Source organism: Lithobates pipiens, unplaced genomic scaffold (assembly GCF_037356315.1).
Source record: "Lithobates pipiens isolate NorthernLeopardFrog02 unplaced genomic scaffold, aLitPip1_a1.2 Scaffold_23, whole genome shotgun sequence".
NCBI classification, from domain to species: Eukaryota; Metazoa; Chordata; class Amphibia; order Anura; family Ranidae; genus Lithobates; species Lithobates pipiens.
In genome coordinates this window covers 148,613,271-148,638,491 of record NW_027507785.1, presented here as the reverse complement: position 1 = coordinate 148,638,491, position 25,221 = coordinate 148,613,271, and the positions used below count along the sequence as shown (strand labels likewise).

Here is a 25,221-nt window from a genome sequence, read left to right as displayed (position 1 = left end):
TGCCCCCTCTCTCCCTCCATCTTTAATTTACTTATTGAACCCCTCGCGGAATAAATCAGAGCACACCCGGATATAGTTGGTTTCACCTTTCAAAACACTTCCCATGAGATCAACCTGTTTGCAGACGATGTCATCTTATTCTTAAATGCCCCCGCAAGGTCTTTACCCTCTGCTCACTCTATTTTACAAAGTTTTAGCCAAATTACATATTATAAAATAAATTTTTCCAAATCTCTAATCTTGCCAATCAATGTTCCTACCAATCTCAGAGACACCTTACAAGCCTTGTTCCCCTACACCTGGAGTGAGGTAGGCATAACTTACTTGGGTCTCCGGATAGTTGCTGACCCAACTGAGTTGGCTGATATCAATTACCGCCAGCTCTCTGACCATTTGCTTACAGAACTTACCCGAATATCCAAAGTGGAACTCTCCTGGTCGGGGAGACTGGCATCCTTTAAAATGCTCCTCCTGCCGCAAATCCTGTATGTTTTTCGTACATTACCTGTACCTCTTTCTCATACACACCTAAAGAAACTAGACGCCATAATTACCAAATATGTCTGGCAATCCAAAAGACCCCGATGCTCGAAAGCTCACCTACTGAAACACAGGAATGCAGGTGGAGTAGGTTATCCAATACTCCTAGATTACTATAGGGCTTCATTACTTGTCCAACTTAGGCACTGGTTTCGGGATACAAAGTCCTCACCATGGGGATCTATTGAACAAACAGTGAGCCCTACTAGTACGCTGATAGCCATGCTCTTGATAGACATGTGGAAACCATTTCCACTTAAGAAGCTCCCTTTGACTGTACAGGCCTCCTTGCTAGCTTGGAGAGCTCTCTGTGCGGCCCCGTCAGGCGATAACTTCATTAATATCCCCGTCCCTATAGATATACTGGCAGATATTATTCCTAATATACCCACTAAAAGATGGAGGGATAAGGGGATTGAGACGGTTGCTGACTTATTCCATGATAACTCTATAAAATCTTTCAATGATCTCATCAAACAATATGAGTTCCAAATCCAAGACAACTATCCTTATAGTCAAATTTCCCACTTCTTTAGGTCGCTCCCATCCCATAAATTATATATCCACGAACCAGCGTGGAATTATCTTACTTCCACACAGACTCAAAAGAAGGGAATATCTATATTTTACTTGCTTTTTCAACAAAAAACAGTATTTGCTAAAACATCATCACATATTAAATGGGAGAGAGACCTGGCAACCACTTATACCAATCAACAGTGACAGTCCGCATTTAGAACCCTGTATAAAGCTACCAGATGTATCACTCACTGGGAACTCCATCAAAAAATTGTCCTGAGATGGTATCTGACACCTTACCGCCTGAGCAAGTTTTCCCACGATCACTCACAACAATGTTGGAGAGGTTGTGGCGAAATAGGTAACCTTAAGCACATCTTATGGTCTTGCAAAAATCTGAATAGTTACTGGAATTCAGTGTTTCGTTTGATCTCCTCAACCACTGGGATTCTCACCCCCCCTAATATAGGTCTTGCTCTTCTAAACTTGGGTATAGAGCTTTTCCCTCCCGATCTCTGCACCGTGGTTATCCATATACTCTTAGCTGCTAAATCACTTATAACAAAACAGTGGAAAAGTGCTGTAGCGCCAAATATATCCGATTTATACCATGTTCTTCAAACTACTTCCACATATGAAATCCTCCTCGCCCGGAAGCGGGGGTCGGAGGGAAAGGCCATACGGCTTTGGAAAATTTGGTTGGAATAGTTCCCTACATGAATCTCCCTGCATAACTAATTTGAAGACTTTTTATTATAATTTTGTAATTTTCCCTTTCGATGCAATGTATGTTACTGATTGATCCCTTTATGACATGTCTAGTTAGAAAAAGGGTCCATCCGATACTTACCCAAACAACTATCTACCAATCTTCTCCATCCTCCTTTGTTCACCCTTCTTTCTCTTCCTTCTGTTTCCCCTCTTTCTGTCCTCTCTCTCTCCCCTTATTGCATATGTTGGAACCTCCACACTCCTAAGTATATAATGCTGTAGTGTATTTATACTAGATAATGTTCCATTCTACTTTAATGCTACTGTTAACAATGCTGATGCTGAGTTACTTGTCAAATTCCGCAGTTGACTGCTACGTGTTGTATATTTTTCTTTGTCTTCTTGTCAAATCATTTTCTGATGTATGTATTATTCTTGCTCTGTTAACTAAAATCCTTTTCAATAAAAAATATTGTGAAAAAAAAAACTATAGCATACACTTGTTTGATATAACCCGCTAGTCAGTTTATAATAGCATTCCTACCCATCAGTGGAAAGATGCAGCGTGCGTGGTGAGTAGGAGCACTATGACAACGGAGACGGGAACAATGAAACTAACTAAGATCACGATAACGAGGACACACATTGGAATGGACCACCACCCGTCAGTGAGGGGGGGGGGGGGAAACATCCATCATTGGTGGAGGGGGGGACAGGGGGTTGACCTTTTGTCCGTTGCAGAGTATGGTGTCTAGAGCTAAGGGTGGTTAGCTAGGCCACCAAGCAGCAATCGTTCGGCTAGGCTCCACTCAGTACCGGTGCCGCAACAAGTGGTGGAGGCGGTTGGCCCACTCAGTCCTCTGGGGACAAGCTGATGGCATCTGTTTAGGCCATAATCAGGGGGAGCAGGTCGTGACAGAAACTTGCCATAAGGGGGTTGTGACCACGTAAGTTTGTGAGGAGTAAGCTTATATATAGCAGTCATTGGAAAAGTTGGCCCCCACAACTACTCCGAGTGGCCGGTTGTACTATCCCTCTTCGTAAATGTTGAGTGGAACTTACGTGTTCAAAGTTTGTGCGCAAGAGAGAAGTGCCGCCACAACTCCAAAATATGTGATGTCAGGAAAGGAATGTTTCGTTGGCCAGCTCCGCCTATATAAACATCACTGGAGATCACTCCAGGTGTCGGTAAAGCGAAACAGGTAAACCTCGTAGTGACACCCTGGGGGTGTAATTAGTAGAGCTCCCCTCCTATCAGGGGCATTCTGGGAAGCGTAGTTTATAGTATTAGCCAACATCCACATGAGAAAAATGACGGCTAGTTACCATGCAGGCCATAGTACATGTACAACCCTGGGAGGTGGTATAGCAATGCGTGTCCTCCGTGAAGAAACGCCTGCATCTGAGTTCCTAGGAAAGGAGTCAGGATCCGGGCAGATAAGAAACCAAACTTTTAAACCATTGGCTGGTGAGAGAGCTTGTATAAAGAGGATATCTGTAGATAACTGGAACTCACATATACAACTAAGGCGGGAGTACCCGATAGTTACCATCTATATTCGATGGGGCCGCGGCGCTCATTGATCCCTCCTAGCTCTCCGGGATCGTGGAGAGGTAGGCAGGCTGAGGTCTCTTGAAGCGTGGTCATTGTAGCGGCGTCCTCTGAAGTTTGAGGGTGATCTCCTCCTGCGATGTCCTGCGTCTTGGGTGTCTATCCTCTCCGGTAGGTGTTTGGTGGCTTTGTAAGCCAGTGGGCGAAAGTTGGCGTACCAGTTGGGGACTGCGATCTCGGGAATGTCCAGTGTTGCACAAAAGTTGGGCAAGTCCTCTGGCATTTTAAGGTGTGCAGTGCGGCCTTGATGGGATGCAGTGAGGCAGAATGGGAACATCCACTTATAAGCAATACCTCTGGTTTTCAGCACCTCTAATAGAGGCCTCAGGTCTCTGTGTTGTTGTAGTGCGATTCCTGAGAGGTCTTGAAAGATTTGTATATGGGCAGATTCGTACGTAATTGGCGACTTGGTTCTGGCATTCCTTAGGATGCTTTCTTTGAGCTGGAAATCCACCAGGCAACATACTATGTCACGCGGGGGTCAGTGTCTCTCCCATTAGGCCGCAGGGCACGGTGAATCCTTTCCATATTTATAGCCATCTGTGGGGGTCTGTCTAGCACATTGTTAAAGAAAGAAAACACTGCTGAGGTGCTCACCTTCTATGGACTCAGGCCTCTGACCCTGAGGTTATGGCGTCTCCCCCTGTTGTCCAAATCCTCCATGTTTCTCTGCATCTCCCTTTGCAAGGTTGCAAGGTGTGCCCATCTATCTTCCTGGTTGTTTTTCGCAGCACTATGTCGTGTTGGTCAGACAATTTCTCCATAGTCTGCACACGATCGGAGAGAGCCCTAATGTCTAACCGCAGCTCTGCAATGGCCGCCGACAGGGTGTCTTTTATATCTGAGGCAATCAGTCGCAAATCCTGCATGCTGATTTGTGGTGAGGATGTATCCCCTGATCGCCGATATCCGCTGGGCCTGCGTTCAGGAGAAGCTGTATGAGGAGAAGTCTCTGACAGGACAATATTTGCCTGCGGGGGAGGATGAGTTGTTGAGGTCTGTGAGGCGCCATGATGGGATGGCGCCATGTTCCCCCTCTGCAAGCGGAACATCTTGGGGATGATATGGCTCTGACCTCCTGTATGTTTGCGTGGGGAGCGGGACCATGAAGCCGAGGAGTTCCTGGAAGCCGTACCCATCGTCAGGGGGGTGAAGTAAAGGAATGTAACTCGGAATGCTGGTGCGAGATGTCCTGAGGCGCCGGAGCTCCCGAGTTATGCGTCCGCCATCGAGCTCGTCCAACCACTTGATAACATTTTGTGAATGTATGCATTGAAGACCAAGTTGTGGCCTTGCAGATCTGAGCCATGGAAGCCTGGTGATACACTGCCCAAGAAGCACTAGCCGCTCTACCAGAGTGCGCCTTAATTTGAAATGGGGGAATTTTACCCTTTAAATCATAAGCTTGAGGGGCGTGGCCTGCTGCTGCATGGTGTAGGACGCTCTTTCTGTGAGCTCCGGCTGCCTATCATCCTTTCTACCATCCTTGCGGACCCGAGAGACTCCTTTACCCGCTACGCTACTCTGTCTCCCTCGGGAGAACCACCCGCGCTCATGTCGCCGCCAAAGAAATCTCAGGGAGCCCTTGCTAAGCTGGGAAAGTTCCGCGCGGATGCTCCGGACCTCGTGGAGGAAGATGGCGCCGCTCCGGGCCCGGCCGCCGAGAATCCTCCCTCAGGCGACACGGCGCGCATTCTTGAGGCCGTAACCCTTTGCCGAACCTCCCTCACCTCCAGGATTGAGGAGGTGAAGGTTGACATCTCCCTCATCCGTCAGGATATGCACAAATTGAGGGAGAGGGTCGGTGAAACGGAGCGCAGGCTGGGCCAGCTGGAGGATGACATCCCTCCCCTTCAGATCTCCACCGAACGACTGCAGCACCAGCTCACCGCTGTCCTGTGCAAACAGGACGAACTCGAGAACAGGATGCGACGCTGTAATCTTCGTTTTGTGGGGTTGCCTGAGAAGGCGGAGGGCTCTGACCCCCCCGCATTCCTTGAACGCCTGCTAATTGCCAACTTTGGCCGTGAGGCCTTCTCGTCCACCTTCACTGTTGAGCGTGCCCATCGCCTAGCCTCAAGACCTCCGCCTCCAGGTGCCCCACCGCGAACATTCATCGCAAAGATGCTCAATTACCGCGATCGGGACGCGGTCCTGCGCCTCACCAGGGAGAAGGGTAATATCCCCTATGATGACAAACGTATCGCGGTGTTCCCGGACTTCTCCGCAGAGATTCAGAAGAAGAGGGCCCAGTTCACGGAAGTCAAGCGCCAACTCCGCATCCGTCATCTAGTGTATGCCATGATGTTCCCTGCTCGGCTCCGCGTGGTGCGCGATGGCAAGGCTCACTTTTTTGAAGATCCCTCGGCTGCTCTTTCCTGGCTGGAGCAGCGCCCGGACGATGCCCCTGCCTGACCCTGTTGGTCTCTGTGTGACATCTATGTGGCCCTGCAGTTGTTCCTTCTCTGCAACAGTTAACCGTCAACCATGCCACTAGCCGTGAGTACCTTTGATCCCTTGTCACCCTCCCCTGGCATGCTGGGCCCCCCTTCTCCCCTGCTACTTTACAGAGCCTGCGTGCCTCTATTTGTACTCTGCATGCCCCTGCATGTGCTGCATGTCGCCCTGACTTTGCTTTCCCTGGGTCCCCTCGTCCCACAAACATTATTGCAGCCGGGAACATGGACACCGTGTTTGGCGAAGACCCTTCCATGCCAAACCCTCCTACCCGGCCGCACTGCACAGTTGACTTCTGTTCGCCCCCATTCCCGGCTGGGAATGTGCCCGGTCACATATGCTCTACGCTCCTGGACGCCTCTCCTGCTACCCATGTTGCCGGGCGCACTCCCCACTGTCATTTCAAGAAATGTTTCCCTGGCCGGCCTCAGTTCCCCTATGTTTTGCGGGTTACTGTGCATTTGGTTTGCCCTGCCGGTCCAGTGTAGGCACTGTTCTGTTATTCTTTGTTCTTTTCAGTTCTTGTTTGTTGCTAACACACCATGTTTTTTTTCTGTCTGAATTTACCAATCCATGTCTGGCAGATACTCTGCTACCTGTTCATGTATCTCATGTATTGCCTGTGCTACCTCTGGTATGTGTTTGTATTCTGGGGGTAGCCCCTGTGATGGGTGGCGGTGGTGTATTCACCCTGTATGCCGCCCCTCGCGGGGGCTCCCACAGGTGGGTGGCTGGGGCATTCTGGTTACCACTTGTTTCATTATCCTGCACTGTGCCTTCCATTTGCTATGGCGACCCTTAAGGTAGTCACGTGGAATGTGCGTGGCCTGCGGGAGAGATCTAAGAGGGTTGCGGTGCTATCCCACCTTAAACAGTTACGGGCTGATGTAATGGTTCTGACTGAGACGCATGTCACGGGCCAGCTGCAGTTATCCCTTAAAAAACCGTGGGTGGGATGGATGTATCATGCTCCCTATACTAACAATTCTAGTGGTGTTGCTGTCCTGGTGGCCAAATCTGTCCAATTCCGCCTACATGATTTACAATCCGATAGACGGGGTCGCTTTCTATTTCTGCATGTCACGATCGGGGGTCTTGAATTTTTGTTGTTAGCCTTCTACATTCCCCCACCTTTTCAGTTTGAGGCCCTCCAGCAGGGAATTGATTTTATGCTGCAGCATCCCTCTCTGCCGACTTTATGGCTGGGCGATTTTAATTCTGTAGTGTCCCCTGTCCTGGATAGACTTACCCGTTCCCCTGGTCCCTCTTCTCCCTCGGGTCGGACTAGATTCGGCAATTTTCTTGCCGAGTTTGCCTTGACAGACGTGTGGAGGTATAGTTATCCCACCCGTAGGGAGTACTCCTGCTTCACGCCAGCGCATGATGCAATGTCCAGGATAGACCTGATCCTGTGTTCCCCTACCCTGCTTCCATGCCTTTTGGGTGCTGGGATTGGGACTAGGGTCTTGTCCGATCACTCACCTTGCTGGGCCCGGTTTCGTCTACCCTCCGCTTCGGTGTCCCGCCTGTGGAGGTTGAACCCGTTCTGGCTGACGGTCCTCCCTGATCTGGAGGCCGTTCAGAGGGAGTGGATTCATTATTTTCGGACTAATATGGGCTCTGCACAGTTTGGGCTGGTTTGGGAAGCTTTTAAATTGCATGCCCGCATGTTTATGTCTACTCGTGTCAATCAGTTTAAGAAATCCTCGGGACTGGCGGTGCAACAGGCCGAGGAGTTGCTGGGGGAGCTGGAGAGCGCGTTTCTTGCGCATCCCACTCCCTCCAACTCCTCTAAACTGAGACTACAGTCTCGACTCACCGATCAGCTGCACCTGGCTGGGGCGGAGAGGAAGGTCTTTTTCAGCAAGTAAAGAGTTTATGAATATGGAGAGAGGGCTGGGAAACTGCTGGCCTACATGGCACATCTGGACCACAGCCCTCCGGTTGTGGTACAGCTCTTGTCTGCGGCGGGAGTCACGCTGTCGGATCCACAGGAGGTGGCTCAGGAGTTTCGGCGCTTTTATGCCGAATTATATACCTCTGAAGCCGACGGCTCCTTGGACGACTTGCGTGCCCTGCTGCAGACGGTTGACTTCCCGGTTCTCACGGACTCCCAGGTAGAGATTCTGGAGGCTCCCATCACAGAGGAGTGTATAGCAGAAGCGATAGCTTGCTTGCCACCTTCTAAGGCCCCAGGCTCAGATGGCCTTCCTCGGGAGTTTTACACCCAGTTTCAGGAGGCCCTGATCCCCAAGCTCCATCTGCTATACACCCACATATTCGATACCAGCGTACTCCCTCGCTCCATGAACGAAGCGCTGCTTGTTCTTATTCCTAAGCCGGGTAAGGACCCCCTCTCCCCCGAATCATACAGACCCATCTCGCTTCTGCAGCTGGATGTTAAAATTTTGGCCAAAATCCTTGCCCTCAGACTCAACAAGGTAATACTCCATCTCATACACACGGATCAGACGGGCTTCATGCCCAGGAAAAATACTGCCTTTAACCTAAGACGACTGTTTATGAACCTACAGGCCTCTCATGACAATATTGGTTCCAGGGTTGTTGTTAGTTTGGATGCTGCCAAGGCATTCGACTCGGTGGAGTGGGGGTATTTGTGGGAATGCTTGCACAGCTTTGGCTTTGGCCCTAAATTTGTGCGTTGGATACAGCTTCTTTACCAGGCCCCCACTGCCCGAGTTCTTGTCAATGGCCAGATCTCCAGCCCCTTTTCCCTGGCGAGGGGCACGCGACAGGGTTGCCCCATTTCGCCCATGTTGTATGCATTGGCGGTGGAGCCCCTGGCGATTGCCATCAGAGCGCACCCAGGTATCCGTGGCCTCCGCGTGGGTCAGCTATCGGAGGTTATCAGCCTCTATGCGGATGATATGTTGCTATATTTGGAGGACGCTGGCCCCTCCCTGGCGGCGGTTTTGGAGGTGGTTCGCTGTTTTGGTGCTTTTTCGGGCCTCCGCATAAATTGGTCCAAGTCCCAAATTCTCCCCATCGATATCACCGCCCCCACTAGGGCGCAGACCTTATTGCCTCTCGAGTGTACGGACCGCATTAAATACCTTGGCATACACTGCTCTCGCTCCCCCGCGGACTACGTCGGCCTTAACCTTGAGCCCCTTTACCCCCTTTTGAAACGGAAGACCCAGGTGTGGTCCAGGCTCCCCCTCGGGGTCATGGGCCGCCTGGGTCTCGTTAAAATGATTCTACTCCCTAAACTCCTTTACATCTTTTGGCATGCCCCACTTCATATACCGTCGCGACTGTTCCGTGATATGGAATCGATTCTCAACTCCTTTGTTTGGGGCTCTTCCAGGCATAAGTTGGCCTGGCAGACCCTCAAGTGCCCGGTTCGTCTTGGCGGCGCTGCCCTCCCCGACCTGGAGATGTACTACTTGGCCTCCCAGCTTTCCCACTTTTATTATTTGAACACGTATGACAAACTAAGGTACTCCCTCCTGGTGTGTGCCTTGATTACAGATGTCATTGCGCATCCCTTCCAAATACTCTTTTGCAGGCATAGAGCTGTCCCCTACCTGTCTTATAAGCACACTATGATTGCGCACCACTGCCGATTGTGGCGGGTGGTGCAGTCCAGATCTGGGGCCCCCTCCTTGCATGCACATACACCTCTCTGGGACAACCTCGACATCCTGGAGTTGCTGGGTATACCGGACTACAAAATATGGATATGTAAAGGGGTCATATACCTGTCTCAATTTTATGCGAATCACGGTGTTAAGACTTTTCAGGCTCTTAAGGATGAGTTTGGCCTCCCGAACCATCTGTTTTTCCGCTACCTGCAGGTCCGTCATGCACTGCAAGCTCAGTTTGGTACTGCGCCTCCGATTCTGGCGCGTACCCCCCTGGCGAGCCTGGCTCTTGGCAGTGATTCGTATAAACTCACCTCCACCATTTATGCACACCTCCTCACTCCTCGGGCTACGGCCCATGCTTATAGTCTTAAACCTAGATGGGAGGCTGACATTGGACCGATAGAAGACGAGCACTGGGGTGAGATGCTGTCGGTGTCGACGGAGGTCTCCCCCAGACTGTCGGATAGGCTGACTCACCTGTATATACTCCATCGCTCCTATGTCACCCCGGGAAGGTTGGCTAAGTACAAACCCGGACTTGATCCTGCATGCCCCCGCTGCGGCGACCCAGCCAGTACGTTTTATCACCTCATCTGGACTTGTCTCCCCATTCAGAGGTATTGGGCTCAAATAATCCAATTCCTGCACGACCATATGGGGTCCCCCCTCACACTTTGCCCACGTCAGTGTATTCTCGGCCTTCTCCCCCTTCAGGACGAAAGTAAATACCTTAGGATACTTTTACAAGAGACTCTCTTCGCGGCTAGGATGCAGATAGCCCGACTGTGGCTCAGACCAGACCCCCCGACGCTCCAGCAGTGGAAGAGAGCTGTTAATCAGACTATACCCTACAAAAGACTCATTTATTCCAACCGAGGGTGCCCTGCCAAGTTCCATAAAATATGGGATGTGTGGCTGGATACTCCCCTTAGCTGCACTGGGTAGATGATGTATATTGGGGGGTGGCAACAATCCTCTCTACCAATTCTGTATGGGCGCTTTACTGTGTGTATACATGTATTACCCGTATTCATGATTTTTGTTTACGCTGTGTTTCTTTACCTGTCACTTCGGACATGGAGTGTATCCCTTTTCATGGTGTGAGGCGCCTGTTGCGCCTAATTTTTGTTTGAGTATTGTTATGTCATCTTTTTTCTTTTATGCTCAATAAACTTCACTTTGGTTAAAAAAAAAAAAAAAAATCATAAGCTTGAATTATAACTTGCCGAAACCACTTAGCAACAGTGAATTCCAACGCTGGCTGTCCTTTCTTAGGACCCTCAGGCAAAATAAATAAGACATCAGTCTTGCGAATCTGAGCAGTTGCCTTTAAATAGATTTTCACTGCTCTCACCAGTAGTGACCTTTCTTCCCTGGAACATGGTTTTTGAAAAAACAATAGCAGGACAATATCTAGGTTGAGGTGAAAACCTGAAATGACTTTTGGCAAAAAGCCTGGAAGAGGGCTTAACACCAATCTGTTCTCATGAATAATCAAATATGGCTCTTTACAAGAGCAGCCAATTCTGAAACCCTCCTTGTAGAGGATATAGCAACCAGAAATATCAGCTTCCTTGTCAGAAGGAATATGCTCCATCTGTTCAAAATGCTGTTTTTGTAACACTGACAAAACTAAATTCAAGTGTCAAGGGTGTTTTAACTGGCGGATTAATCCGCATCACCCCTTGCACAAAACCCTGGACTAAAAAATGCATAGCAAGTGGTCTTTGAAATAAAATTGATAAGGCTGAGACTTGGCCCTTAATAGTAATAGGGCCAACTTCATCTCTACACCTAATTGTAGAAAGGCAAGAATTCTGCCTATGATACATCTCCTGGGGTGCCACCAACCCTTGGATTCCCAACAGGAAATATAAGCCTTCCAAACTCTATAAATATATAGTTCTGGAAGCTGGCTTCCTTGCATTAATCATAGTTGAGACAATTGACCTGACAAGCCCACGTTTCTTCAGAATGTGGGTTTCAATAGCCAGGCCGTTAAATTTAGCATTCGTTAAGTAGGATGGAATATCTGCCCCTGTGAAAGCAGGTCTGGCCTTAGTGGGTGGGGACACGGACCCTCCAATACCATCTTTACAATTTCTGTGTACCATGACCTTCTGGGCCATGCTGGTGCTACCAGAATTACTGGCTTTCTTTCCAGCTTGATCCTGCAAAGACGTTGTGGCAGCAACTGAATAGGGGGGGATGCATAGATCAGTGAGAACTGATCCCACGGCGTCACTAACGCATCTGTTACGCATGCGAATGGATCCCTTGTCCTGGACACAAAGTTGACTAACTTCATATTATATCTGGACACTAGAAGATCTACGTCTGGAATCCCCCATCTTTGGCAAACAGCCCAAAAGACATTGGGGTGAAGAGACCATTCCCCTGGGAATAACTGCTGGTGACTTAAGTAGTCCACCTGCAAATTCTCTACTCCTGGGATTCTTTAACCTGGAGGTCCAGGTTTTCAAAGCCAGACACACTGCCTAAATCTCTGGGATGTTGATGGGCAGGGTTCTTTCAGATCTTAACCACTGTCCCTGGACAGACATTTTCTCCAGTACTGATCCCCAGCCTGAGAGGCTGGCATCTGTCGTTACTACTTTCCAGATAATTGGTCTGAAGGATTTTCCTTTCAGCAAATTCTGGGTTAGTAACCACCAACTGAGACTTTGGGACACTCAAGGACAGCTGCATTGGCAAGTCCAAAGCTTGGGTCAATTTGTTGCAAGCAAACAGGATACTGTTTTGCAACAGTCTTGAATGAAACTGTGCATAGGGAACTGCTTTAAATGAAGCTACCATCTTTCCTAACAACTTCATGCAAAGGCGAACTGAGGGATCTCTTTTTGACCTGACCATCCATAGCAGCTCTTGTATGGAGCTGATCTTTATCAGAGGCAAAAACACCCTTTTCTGGGCTGTGCCTATGATCAGGCCCAAATACTCCAGCTTTCTTAGCAGTTTTAAGGAAGACTTCTCTAGGTTGAGGATCCAACCCAGACTTTCCAGGTAACTGGTTGTAATGCATACACTTTGCTCCAAGCGAGTCACTGACTGGTCTATTAACAATATATCATCTAGGTATGCCAAGACTGTTATGCCCTGTGCCCTTAGCCTGGCTAGAGGTGGGGCCAGTACTTTTGTGAACACCCGGGGTGCTGTAGCTAGCCCGAAGGCTACAAACTGAAAGTGTTCTACCTCGAACCACAGAAATCTCTGGTGAGCAGGAAATATAGGGACATGCAGATATGCATCTCTAATGTCGATGGATGCCATAAGTTCTCTTCCTTGTAGGATGGAAACTACTGACTTGATTGACTCCACGCGAAAGGAGAGAATCTTCAGGAACTGATTTAGATTCCTTTGATCTAGAAAGGGTCCGACATCCCCATTTGGTTTTAGTACCATAAACAGGTTTGAATAAATCTCCAAATCTTGCTCTTCTGTGGAAATCTGTATGATCACCCCCGGAACCAATAATCGGTCGAATGCTTGAAACAGGGATTGCCTTTTCCCTGGGTCTTTGGGAACACGTTTGATCTCAGGAAACAAGACTATGGGAACTCCCGCAATTCTCGTTTTTATTCTAGAGACACTGTGGAGATTACCCATCTGTCCTGAATTTCCCTTTACCAGACTTGTGAGTATTTCAGAAATCTCCCCCCCCCCCCCAACACTCTGGTGAGGGGTGGGGGGGTGCCTCTTCATGATGAGGCTTTTATTTGCAGCCCCAGGTCTTCTTTTGTGCCTGGGTCTGACCCTGAGGTTTTCCTCTAGAGTCTGGCGGCAGAGGCCGTCGCCACTGCCTAGAGGCGGATGCTATTGGCGCAGAAGAAAAAGTCAGTTTAAATGAAGGACGTTTATACTTTCTTTTGACTTGCAAAAGAGTACTTTTCCATTAGAAATCGTCTGGATGCATTTATCCAAATCATCGCCAAATAGTCGCTCCCCATGAAAAGGGAAACTAGTCATAAGCTTTTTACAAGGTGCTTCGGCAGACCAATCTTTTAACCAAAGGGTCCTACGCATTTGAACTAGCACAAGTGCAAGGCGAGACGCCTAGTGAATAAAATCCTTCATAGCATCTATGGCCAAACATAATGCTTTTGGTAACTCTGCCAACTCACGGGCCTATTGTGCCGGGAGCTCTTTAACCACTTCAGCCCCGGACCAATTGTCAGCCTAAGGACCAGAGGTCTTTTTACAATTTCGCACTGCACTGCTTTAACTGGTAATTGCGCGATCATGCAATGTTGTACCCAAACAAAATTTGAATCCTTTTCTTCCCACAAATAGAGCTTTCTTTTGATGGTATTTGATTGCCTCTGCGATTTTTATTTTTTGCGATATAAATGGAAAAAGACCGAAAATTTCGAGAAAAAAAAAGATATTTTCTACTTTTTGTTATAAGAAAAATCGAATAAACTCAATTTTAGTCATACATTTAGGGCAAAATTTATTCAGCCACGTGTCTTTAGTAAAAAATTTCAATAAGCGTATATTTATTGGTTTGCGCAAAAGTTATAGCGTCTACAAACTAGAGTACATTTTCTGGAATTTACACAGCTTTTAATTTATGACTGCCTATCTCATTTCTTGAGGTGCTAAAATGGCAGGGCAGTACAAACCCCCTCCAAATGACCCCATTTTGGAAAGTAGACACCCCAAGGAAATTGCTGAGGGGCATGTTGAGCCCATTGAATATTTTTTTTTGTCCCAAGTGATTGCATAATGACACAAAAAAAAAAAAAAAAAAGTTTACAAAAAGTTGTCACTAAATGATATATTGCTCACACATGCCATAGTTATATGTGGAATTGCACCCAAAATATATTCTGCTGCTTTTCCTGAGTATGGTGATACCACATATGTGGGACTTTTTTGGAGTCTAGCCGCGTACAGCACTCCGAAAACCAATCACTGCCTTCAGGATTTCTAAGGGTGCAAATTTTTGATTTCACTCCTCACTACCTATCACAGTTTTGAAGGCCATAAAATGCCAAAATAGCACAAAACCCCCCCAAAATGACCCCATTTTGGAAAGTAGACACCCCAAGCTATTTACTGAGAGGCATGTTGAGTCCATGAAATATTTAATATTTTGCCACAAGTTGCAGGAATATTACAATTTTTTTTTTGCACAAAGTTGTCACTAAATGATATATTGCTCACACATGCTATGGGCATAAGTCAAATTACACCCCAAAATAAATTCTGCTGCTTCTCCCGAGTATGGGGATACCACATGTGGGGGACTTTTTGGGAGCCTAGCCACGTACGGGACTCCGAAAACCAAGCACTGCCTTCCGGATTTAAATCTAAAACGCTACCAAAAATAACTGTTAGCGATCGCAGGGATCAGGCCTGACTCTGCGATCGCTGCAGTTATGTGTTTAGCGTTTTGTAAGTGACAGTGATCGATCGATCGATACTGCACTTGGGTGGGCTGGGCAGAGGGGCAAAACGCAGGTGCTAGCAGGTATCTGGGCTGATCCTGCTAACAATGTGTTTTTTTGGAACCCTAAACTGCTGGGGACGCTAGTATAGATCTGATCAGATATTGATCTGTTCAGATTCTATACCACACAAGGTTTATGCTTTGCACGTGGGTGTTAGCGGTACTGGCACTAACCTAGCGCTGCCTGGGGCGACGCAGACCCTGACCCTAAAACCTAATTGATATCACCCGCCGGGTGATCAGGGCGTTAAACCTTTATTGGATAATAAATGGTGGGTGCCCTAATGCTATAAAAAGCAAACTAACCAGAGTCACCCATAACACATACGGTGATCACTAGTGAAAGGGTTAACTAGGGGCAATCAGGGGGTTCAAATTTTTATTAGGTAGTATATGGGGGTCCCTGGCGCTATATAAAAACCTGACGGGGAACCTAAATAACTAACTGGCTAACCAGCATCACCAGTGACACTTTTACGGTGATCGCTGGTGAAAGGGTTAACTAGGGGCAATCAGGGGGTTAAAACCATTATAGGGTAGTATATGGGGGTACCTAGCGCTATAAAAACCTGGCGGTGAACCTAAAAAAAAATAACTAGCTACTTAGCGGCACCAGTGACACTAATGCAGCAATCAGAAAAACGATTGCTTAGTGACACTGGCAAAGGGGGGTGAAAGGGTTAACTCTAAGGGCAATCAGAGGGTTAAACCTTTATTGGGGGGTGGTAGGGGGCTACCCTGGACCTAACACTAACTGCCCTGACACTTTTTACTGTCACAACTGACACTGAATGCAGTGATCAGTAAATAAATGATCACTGCAATCAGTGACACTGTGACTGGGAGGGGGAGGGGGGGGGGGCGATCGGGGGGGGGGGGCTGTGTGCCTACATGTTAGTGTAGTGTTTGGTGCACTTACTTTCAGTGTTCTCCTCGTAGCCCGGTCAAAAAGACCGCCCCGAGGAGAATGACATCACTTCCTCCCTGTCTGTGTTTACTATATACAGCGGGAGGAAGCATCTCATTCGCCAGGAGCGATCGAGAGGGGGTGGCCAGAAACCAACGGCCATCACCTCATCCCGGATCGCTCCTGAAGCAAAACGGACCGCCGCATCCAGCGGGAGGGGGTCCGATCGGACCCCCCACCTGCAGGAAGGCAAGCACGTACATGTACGTGCTTGTGCCTGTACATGCCATTCTGATGACGTACATTGGCATGTGGCGGTCCTTAAGTGGTTAAGAGCCTCTGTGAATTGGTCATTTAAGGACTGACAGATGCCTATTGCTTCAACTTCAGGCTAACGGTCCCTGCTAAGGAAAAAATAGGATTTTTGTACTCACAATAAAAATCCTTTTCTCTTTAATTCACTGACAGACACAGATCCTCTCTGTAACTAAATGAGTTTGTTAGCCTGCCATTAGGAGAACTAGGCAAAAATTGTAACAATAACACAGAACTTTAGTCCCACCCCGGGGGGACGGACCCTGTGCTAACCACCCTCCCTGCTCCCAGGCAGAACTCAGTACGTCAATAAGCAGTATAAAACGTAAAGGAGGGGTGGGTGCTGTGTCGGTCGGTGAATTAAAGAGAAAAGGATTTTATGGTGAGTACAAAAATCCTATTTTCTCTTATATTCACCGACCAGCACAGCTCCTCTCTGTAACTAAATGGGACGTCTCCAAGCAGTGCCAAACGAGGGGAGGGAAAAAACCGCATTAAAACTTGATCCACCATGGCAAATGGGAACTAGTGACTCTAAACCCACAAAAAAACAGCAGTGTATGGAAAAAACAGCACCACATAACCAGAAATTTGCCTCTTAACCGGTTCCCGACCATCGCACGCCTATGTACGTCAGCAGAATGGCACGGGCAGGCATATTGGCGTACAGGTACGTAAATTTTTAATGCCAACTGGCCATCGCGAGCGCGCCGCCGGCATCGCAAGCGCGCCCCCGGTCGCGGGTCCCGTGGACTCGATCGCCGTGGGCATACCCGCGATCGTCTCAGGGGGTGGCTGAACGAGGAAATGCCATTGTAAACAGCATTTCCCCGTTCTACCTAGCAACTAGTGACGCTGTTCTCTGCTCCATGTGCCCAACAGTTAGTAACAAACCCCTAGGAACACTTAACCCCTACACTGCCACCCAATGGTTAACCCCTTTACTGCCAGTGTCATTTACACAGGAATCACTGCATTTATATAGCAGAGATTGCTGTATAAATGACAATGGACCCAAAAATGTGTCAAAAATGTCCGAGGTGTCCGCCATAATGTCGCAGTCACAATAAAAATTACTGATCGCTGCCATTACTAGTAAAAAAAAAAATATGAATAAAAATGCCATAAAACTATCCCCTATTTTGTAAACGCTATGAATTTTGCTCAAAGCAATCAACAATCGCTTATTGCGATTTTTTTTACCAAATATATGTAGAAGAATACGTATCGGCCTAGACTGAGGGAAAAAAATGTTTTTTATATATATTTTTGGGGGATATTTATTATAACAAAAAGTAAAAGACAATGCGTTTTCTTTTCAAAATTGTTGCTCTATTTTTGTTTATAGCGCAAAAAATAAAAAACGCTGGGGTGATCAAATACCACCAAAAGAAAGCTCTATTTGTGGGGAAAAAAAAAAAAAGACGTAAATTTTGTTTGGGAGCCACGTCGCACGACCGCGCAATTGTCAGTTAAAGCGACGCAGTGCCGAATCGCAAAAAGTGGTCTGGTCTCTGACCAGCAAAATGGTGCTCAACACCAACTTCTGGTCTACTCCGTGCTGAAGAAACAGCAGGATCCTGGATATAGAAAAGGGGCGCAGATGCCATCCTTTCTCCTCAGACATGGAGATGTAGGCTTTCCAAGTACGATGGTATAATGTTCCATGAAGATGATTTCCGCTCCCTCAACATAGTTGGGATCACCAAGTCCGACAGACCCCGGTTCCTCAGCACCTGGCTCTCAATAGCCATGCCGTTAAAGCCAGCAATGGTAAGACAGGGTGAAAGATTGGACCTTGAGACAGAAGGTCCTCTTCGCAGCGGCAGTCGCCAGGGAGCGTCTGCCACCAGACGCACCAGGTCTGCGTACCAGGGCCGCTGAGCTCAATCTGGGGCAACCAGGATTACTGGAATCCCCTCGGCTTCCACTCTGCGCAGCAGATGTGGCAATAGTTTCAGTAGAGGAAAGGCGTAGATCAGCTGGTACCAATCCCACGGAGCCTCCAGCGCGTCTGACGCGTCTGCCCACAGATCTCGTCCTGGACACGAATCTTGGCACCTTCCAATTGAGACGGGAGGCCAATAGATCCACATCTGGTGTGCCCCATTTCAGGCACAGCAGCCTGAATATCTCCGAATGCTACGCCCATTTTCCTGGGTCCAGCATCTGATGACTCAGACAGTCCGCCTGCCAATTTTCCACCCCCAGGATGTAAATGGCTGACAGGGCCGAAACGTGTCGCTCTGCCCACCAAAGTATGTGAGTGACCTCCCGAGCAGCGGCTGAGCTTCTTGTCCCCCCTTGGTGATTTATGTACGCCACAGCGGTGGCATTGTCTGACTGTATCCTGGTCGGACGTCCTTGAAGACACGTTGACCACGTGTGGATGCACAGCCTGATTGCTCTCAATTCGAGCAGATTGATCGGCAACTTGGATTCTTCCATCGACCAGAGGCCCTGAGCTGACTGAATCCCCATCACTCCACCCCAGCCTGAGAGACTGGCGTCCGTAGTGATCACCGTCCATTGCAGAGGAAGGAACGATTTTCCAGACTGAATCACCGGGGACCTCAACCACCATATCAGAGAGTCCCTGACTGGCTGGCTCACCTGGACCTGTCGATCCAGGGACAACGTAGATTTGTCCCATTCAGTCAAAATCTCCTTCTGCAGGACTCTGGTGTGGACCTGGGCATAAGGTACAGCCTCCAAGGAGGCTACCATGAGCCCCAGTAATCGCATGCAAAAGCGGAGCGTCGACCACTTGTGGTTCATCAGTAGTTTGACCGCCGATCTGAGAGTCTGCAATTTGTCTGAGTGGAGAAAGACCCTCGCTTCCCTGGAGTCCAATAGTAAACCCAGGTATTCCAGACACTGGGTCGGCACAACCACCGACTTCTTTAGGTTCAACAGCCACCCAAATTCTCGCAGAGTCTGCATGGTGGTCGCCACATCCTCCTCTAATTCTGAGGCGGAAGATGCTCTCAGGAGGAGATCATCTAAGTAACCCACAGTCGCGATCCCGCATTGTCGCAGCAACGCCAATACTGGAGCCAGTACTTTGGTAAAGACCTGGGGGGCTGATGCCAGGCCAAAGGGAAGAGCCACAAACTGGTAACGGGCTTTCCCGACTGCCAAACGCAGACATTTTTGATGCCGAAGGCATATGGGTATGTGCAGGTATGCATTCTGGATGTCCAAAGACGCCAGGGAGTCCCCTTGATGGAGTGTAGCGACTACTGAGCGAACTGATTCCATTCTGAACCTCTGCACTTTTACAAAGCGATTGAGGGTTTTTAAGTCCAAGATTGGACGTACCCCTTCCTTCTTGGGAACCACAGATTTGAGTAGAACCCCTGGAAGCTTTCCGATTCCGGAACTGGTACAAGCACCCCCCGATTCAGCAAATCCCTTACTGCCCCTAGCAGGGCCTCCCGGCAAACTGGGGATGCGGGTATGCTGGAGGGGAAGAATCTGTTTGGCGGCCAAGAGAGAAACTATCTTGTAACCTGTGGAAATCAGGTCGCAGACCCATTGCTCGGATAACCGGGAGGTCCACCGGGCTGCAAACTCACGAAGGCGATCCCCCATCCGATACGCGGGTGGGGGCAAACCTTCATGCAGTAGCACTTTTGTTCGCAGGCTTGTTAGGCTTGCGGTTCCAGGGACGCTTTTGACCTTCCGTGGAGGTCCTGTCGGGCTGGGAACGTTTTGTCGAAGCACCGGGCGTACGAAAAACCCGCTTGCGCGTGGAAAAAGAGGGCCCTTGCGTGGCTCCTTAGCCTTCCTGGCCTATGTGAGTAGTGTACTCTTACCTCCTGTGGCATTTTTAATAATGCCATCCAACGAAGCTCCAAAGAGCCGGTCATCAAGGAAGGGAAGATCTGTCACGGCTTTTTTGGATGCCTGGTCAGTAGACCAGCATTTAAGCCAAATCAGGTGCCTCAGCACCACAGCTGACACTGAAGCCCTGGATAACAGAGGTTGAGTATCCAGGGCCGCGTCACAAAACGTACTTAAGGCCTTGCACTAGTTGGTCTGCTAGTTCCACGCAGCGTTTTGCTCTCCCAATTCGCGGTGCAAAAGTTTTGCCCACTCAGTCAGTGTCTGTGACACCAATGCGGATGCCAGTCCTCACAACCGTAAACAAGGAACGAGCCACTGCCTTGGCCTTCCTGTCCCTGGGATCCTTCAATGCAGGAGTCCCCTCTACTGGGATTGTGGTTACTTTATTTAACCTGGATACTGGGGGGTCCACGACCGGAGGAGCCGACCATTTCTTGAGAAGGCTTTCCTCACAGGGTTAACACGCCATCATGTTTTTGGGGACCGAAAAGGTCCTTTGCGGCCGACCCCATTCCCTGTAGATAAACCTGTCAAATTAAGTCAAATACAGGAACATCTTAGGTGAACGTGCTGGCTTGCGGGACCCAAAAGGGACGATACATCAGCAGAGGGATCCGCTGGCTCCTGTATCTTCAGGGTATCACGCACAGCTGTGATAAGTGCTCCAACAAGCGCTTTGTCGCGCCTGGACCCGGACAGGGAATCATCCTCATTGTCCGAATGGTCCTGGTCAGCCTCGTCTGATAGGCCAGAGCAGGGGTCACCAGCCGCAGCAGGGCCTGAGTCTGCATCAGAGCTCTCCCCAGAGGACGGGGGGGGGCCTTTTACGCGCACCTGTCCTTCTACGCACCGCCTCTATTTTAGTGACAAAAGAGTTAAGGACCGCCGTCAGGGTGTCCACGGGCACAGTGCCATCCGCAGGTGACCCGGTTGCAATAGCCTGGATTTCAGGGGGAAGAAAAAAACAGTTTCTGAAGCCGTTCTGGCCCTACCCTGTCTGCCACCTGCAAGGGGACTTAGAACAGTGAAGGTCCCACCCTCCTGCCGCCGCCGCTTGGGGGGGGGGGAGGGGAATCTAGCGCCAGACTCATCACCCTGGGGTGTTCTGTGAATGTCACTAGCCGTGCCTGTAGTCCCTAGGAGGTGACCCAGTTGCAGAGTGAAGAAACTGTTGGCAGCAGCTGTATAGAATAGCAGTGAAACGATCTACAGACTTGCACCAGCGTTCAGGGAAGAGCCATCCAGTGTCCTGTATACACAGTGGACACCGGAAACAGCATGTGAGAGCACATGTAAAGCTGTCATAAGAGAACTGCGGTGAAAAGAGCGCTTGGGCTTAAAAAAAAATGGCCGCCAAAGCAACGAATAGGAAAATCCTAGGCTCACAAGGGGAACCTGCTTTTCCCACAGTCATAATGGCCGCCGGCCGCATGGCGCTGACAGGAAAAGACACAGAACAGTCCTGCCTGCATTCAGCAAGAACACCTCCACAGACACCTTTTGGGACCCCCCAGACCGGGACCAATGCTACCCGCACAGAGCCCCCTACAGGTGAGAGACCCAGCGAACCCCACAGAGATAGGGACGTGGGAGAATAAATAAATACGTGGGAGAGAAGAGAGGGGGGTAAGGGGGGCCCACCGAATCGACCTCCCAGAGGGAATGCCCAGCTGGTCACCCCACCAAAGCAGGGAGAGCTGTACCTACCAGTCCTGGTGAGCTGGGAGACATTCCATCACAGACCAACTCCTGCGCAGTTACAGGGTAGCTGCTGGCCCGGTATACTGTGATCCAGACATCAGTAGCCCGGTCATATGTATACCCCGGAGCATTGAAGCTCACCGACCACCTCTGGAGCTGAGGTATGTCGTGGCCTGACAAGCCTTAGCCTGCACACGCTTGATGGCCGGACCGGGGAGACTACAAGGATAACAACCAGCCTGTCACCCAGCCGGCAGTTGATAGAAGATTTCAGGATCTTTCATCTTGCACAAAAAACTGGAAAACCTGCATCAAAAAAATGGACTAAAGGGCCCGCAGGATTCCTAGGTCATTCTCCTTCACTAGGCAAAATAAAACGGAGTTCTGCCTGGGAGCAGGGAGGCTTGTTAGCACAGGGTCCGCCCCCCGGGGCAGTACTAAAGTTCTGTGTATTGTGTTACAATTTTTGTCTAGTTCTTCTAATGGCAGGCTAACAAACCCATTTAGTTACAGAGAGGAGCTGTGTCGGTCGGTGAATATAAGAGAAAGAGGATTTTAACAGGAATTCCAAATTCTTATCTGTTGGATCCTTAAGGATTTGTGCATTGCCTACTGGACAAGTTAGACTTTTATTCACACTGGAAATCGCAGCATCAACTGCTGGAACCTTCCACTACTTGGAGTATTTTTCCTCCATGGGATAGAGAACTGAGAATCTCTTTGGAGGGAGAAAATGCTTATCTGGATGAACCCATTCAGCATAAATAAGCTTTTCTAGTAATGCATGGACCAGAAATGCATCCAAAGGTTGTAAAGGTTTCAAAGAACCCAAAGAGGAAACCAGATCTTTAGCTGTTAGGGGTAGCATGAAGGTGAAACAAACAATTTTGGTAAGGATTTGTACCTCAGATTGTGAAGCTGATTCATCAGCTGTTTCCTCTGCAGAGGAATAATCGGCTTGTTTTTCCTCTCGATCGTCTGAGGGTAACACCTCATCTCGTCTCCACTGTTCCCTTAGTAGAGGGTTTGGAGTGGGAGAGAGGGATCTAGCATGCTTCCTATCCGCTTGGATGGAGGATGCAATTAAAGCTGCTAATATTTCTTCAAAGTCCTGCAGGGCAGAGGAAAATGCATCTTCTGTCACGTATACAGTGGCTGAAATGTGAGAAGCAGTTGCACCACCAATCGGTTCCAAAGACTCACCCTGGCTTGCCATATCTGGTATCTCCGGAGAGGATGACAGTGTGGAGGCATGGCTGGAGTTCCCAGCGCCTGGGGGTGGAACCTTTGGTGCCTTAGTAGTAACCTTGGAGGCCATAGTGCTAAGCACAAAAGCAGAGGCACTCTAAGAACTGTTCTATTTCCTTGAGCAATAGTAGGAAAAACAATGGCAGAATAGATTAAACTAATGTTAAACAATAATGTATTTTCCTGTACTGAAAATGCCTGTGTAAATCCCTCACCTGCTTCAGCTGCTCTGGTAGACAGCTTTTTGTGTTCAGAGCATCAGCTTCTAAGCCCCTCAGGTGTAAACCTGATTGTCAGTGCGCCGTGTGCTTTCCAAGGACGCAGAGTCCGCACACGGCGCCTACCGTTTAAGCCACACCTCTTCCCTGACCCTCCCTCCTGCTCCTCCTTTCAATGAAAAATGTCAGCCTCATGCGTGGACAGCTTCGGGGGACACAGACCAGGAGGAGAGGAGGCTGCAGCCACTATGTGGCGTGCCTCCTTAAGAGCACTTTACACCTTGTATGGCAAGTACATGCTTTTTAGCTAAAAAGACACTCAGCAGATTGTCAGCCTTTAGTGTTTGTCACACTATTTTATAGCATTTACAACAATGTTACATATGTAATCCAAACTTCACCCATCAAGGCGGGCAGCGTGGTTAAACTGGGTCCCTTTTAATAGGTGTTCCACTCCTTTGGACTGTTATAGCAACTCTCAGGCCGCGTACACACGGGCAGACTGTTCGCCCAACTTTGTTCGTCAAACAATCCGACAAACAGTCCGCTCAAAATTTGCATGAACGGACTTGACCACACACGATGAACGGATTTGACCACACACGATGAACGAACAGTCCGCTGAAAACGTGCGCGATGACGTGAACGGCACGTACGACGGGACGAGAAATACGATGTCCAATACACTGCAATGCAACCTTCGCCGTGTAAATCCTTTCTGAGCATGTGCGAAACTTAGTTTGACGAACAAGCCTACACACGAGCGGACTGTCCGCTGAAACCAAGTTTCAGCGGACTGTCTTACGGAAATTCCGAAAAACTTTGTTCGTCAGACTGTCCGCTGAAACTGTCCGCTGAAGCCCACACACGAGCGGACTGTCCACTGAAACACTGTTCAGCGGACAAAGTTGGGCGAACAGTCCGCCCGTGTGTACGCGGCCTCAGGAAAACTTTAGGTAATGTTACAAGACCAAAAAGAGTCCTGGTTCCTAGGGTCCAGCCCTCAAAGAGAAGCGTTTACAGGCAAAACCTTATTCTTCTATGTGAGGCCCGGAAGTCGCAGTGGTATGGATGGATCCGGTTGTGGAGGTTTTTTAAAATCCAGCATGGATCCCTCCTGGAGCTCCTCAAAGCACATCTTCACTCGTGACCAACACCTTAGACAATGGTGAAAAAACTGAGGTACTCGTGGAAGGAGGAGGGGTTATATAGGGGAGTCAACTTCCTGTATTGGGTATACCAGTGTCAACACCTGAAGGTGGCCCATAACCCATTAATTACTTAAGGCCCTGTGTCCCATGATGTTACATAAAGAAATACAATATAATATACACAATCCTTCACCCACGTCGGATTCAGAGGAAGGGCGAAAAACCCCAGCAAAGAATGCACCAATTCGCTACAGCAGGGGAAAATTACCTTCCTGGTCCCCCCCGAAAGGCAATCAGATTTTCCCTGGATCAACTTTATCTATAAAATGTCAATACCCAGTTATATTATGTACATTTACTAAAGAATCCAGAAACAAAGAAATAATCTACTGAGCTGGCCAAACCACCTCTGGGGGCAATCTATTCCACATTTTCACAGCTCTTTACGTGAAGAAACCGTTCCTTATTTGGAGATTAAATCATTTTTCCTCTAGACGTAAAGCATGCCCCCCTTGTACTCTGCGATGACCTTAAAGTGAACAACTCAACACCAAGAGAGAAAGGCCCTGGGCTCTGAGGAAACTCAGCCCCCCCCCCCCCACACACACACACACACCTGTACACACTCGGCACTGCCCTGACTGTAGGTATAATGCACAACAGAAACTCAAATATATATTATTAAATTTGTACTGTCAGTGTAAATTACCTCTCTCTCTCTTCTGCTTTTGCTTCAAATGTTGCATGGTCCTTCTTTTCAGGATCAAAATGCAGGGAATTCAGATCTCTTTATAAAAGAAAGAAAAAAAAAGTTTAGGTGGTAGACCGCTGAATTGAAAAACAACCAACACATTCCTCTATAATGTCTCAAGCTTTAGCACTTTGCATGAATCCCATCTGGTTCATCTGTTG

At 48.7% G+C, this 25,221-nt stretch overlaps 1 protein-coding gene across 10 annotated transcripts in view; it reads right to left on the bottom strand.

The window, feature by feature from the left end:
- Nucleotides 1-25,221, bottom strand: part of NOL8 (nucleolar protein 8) — an 828,826-nt gene that overhangs the window by 397,426 nt on the left and 406,179 nt on the right. For all 10 annotated transcript variants that reach the window (XR_013262355.1, XM_077452483.1, XM_077452484.1 and 7 more), the window contains one exon: nucleotides 25,019-25,096. Coding sequence is in view for 9 of the 10 variants with exons in the window: in XM_077452483.1 (XP_077308609.1) it covers nucleotides 25,019-25,096 (78 nt within the window). In the remaining variant the exon portion in view is untranslated. The remainder of the gene's footprint in view (nucleotides 1-25,018; nucleotides 25,097-25,221) is intronic.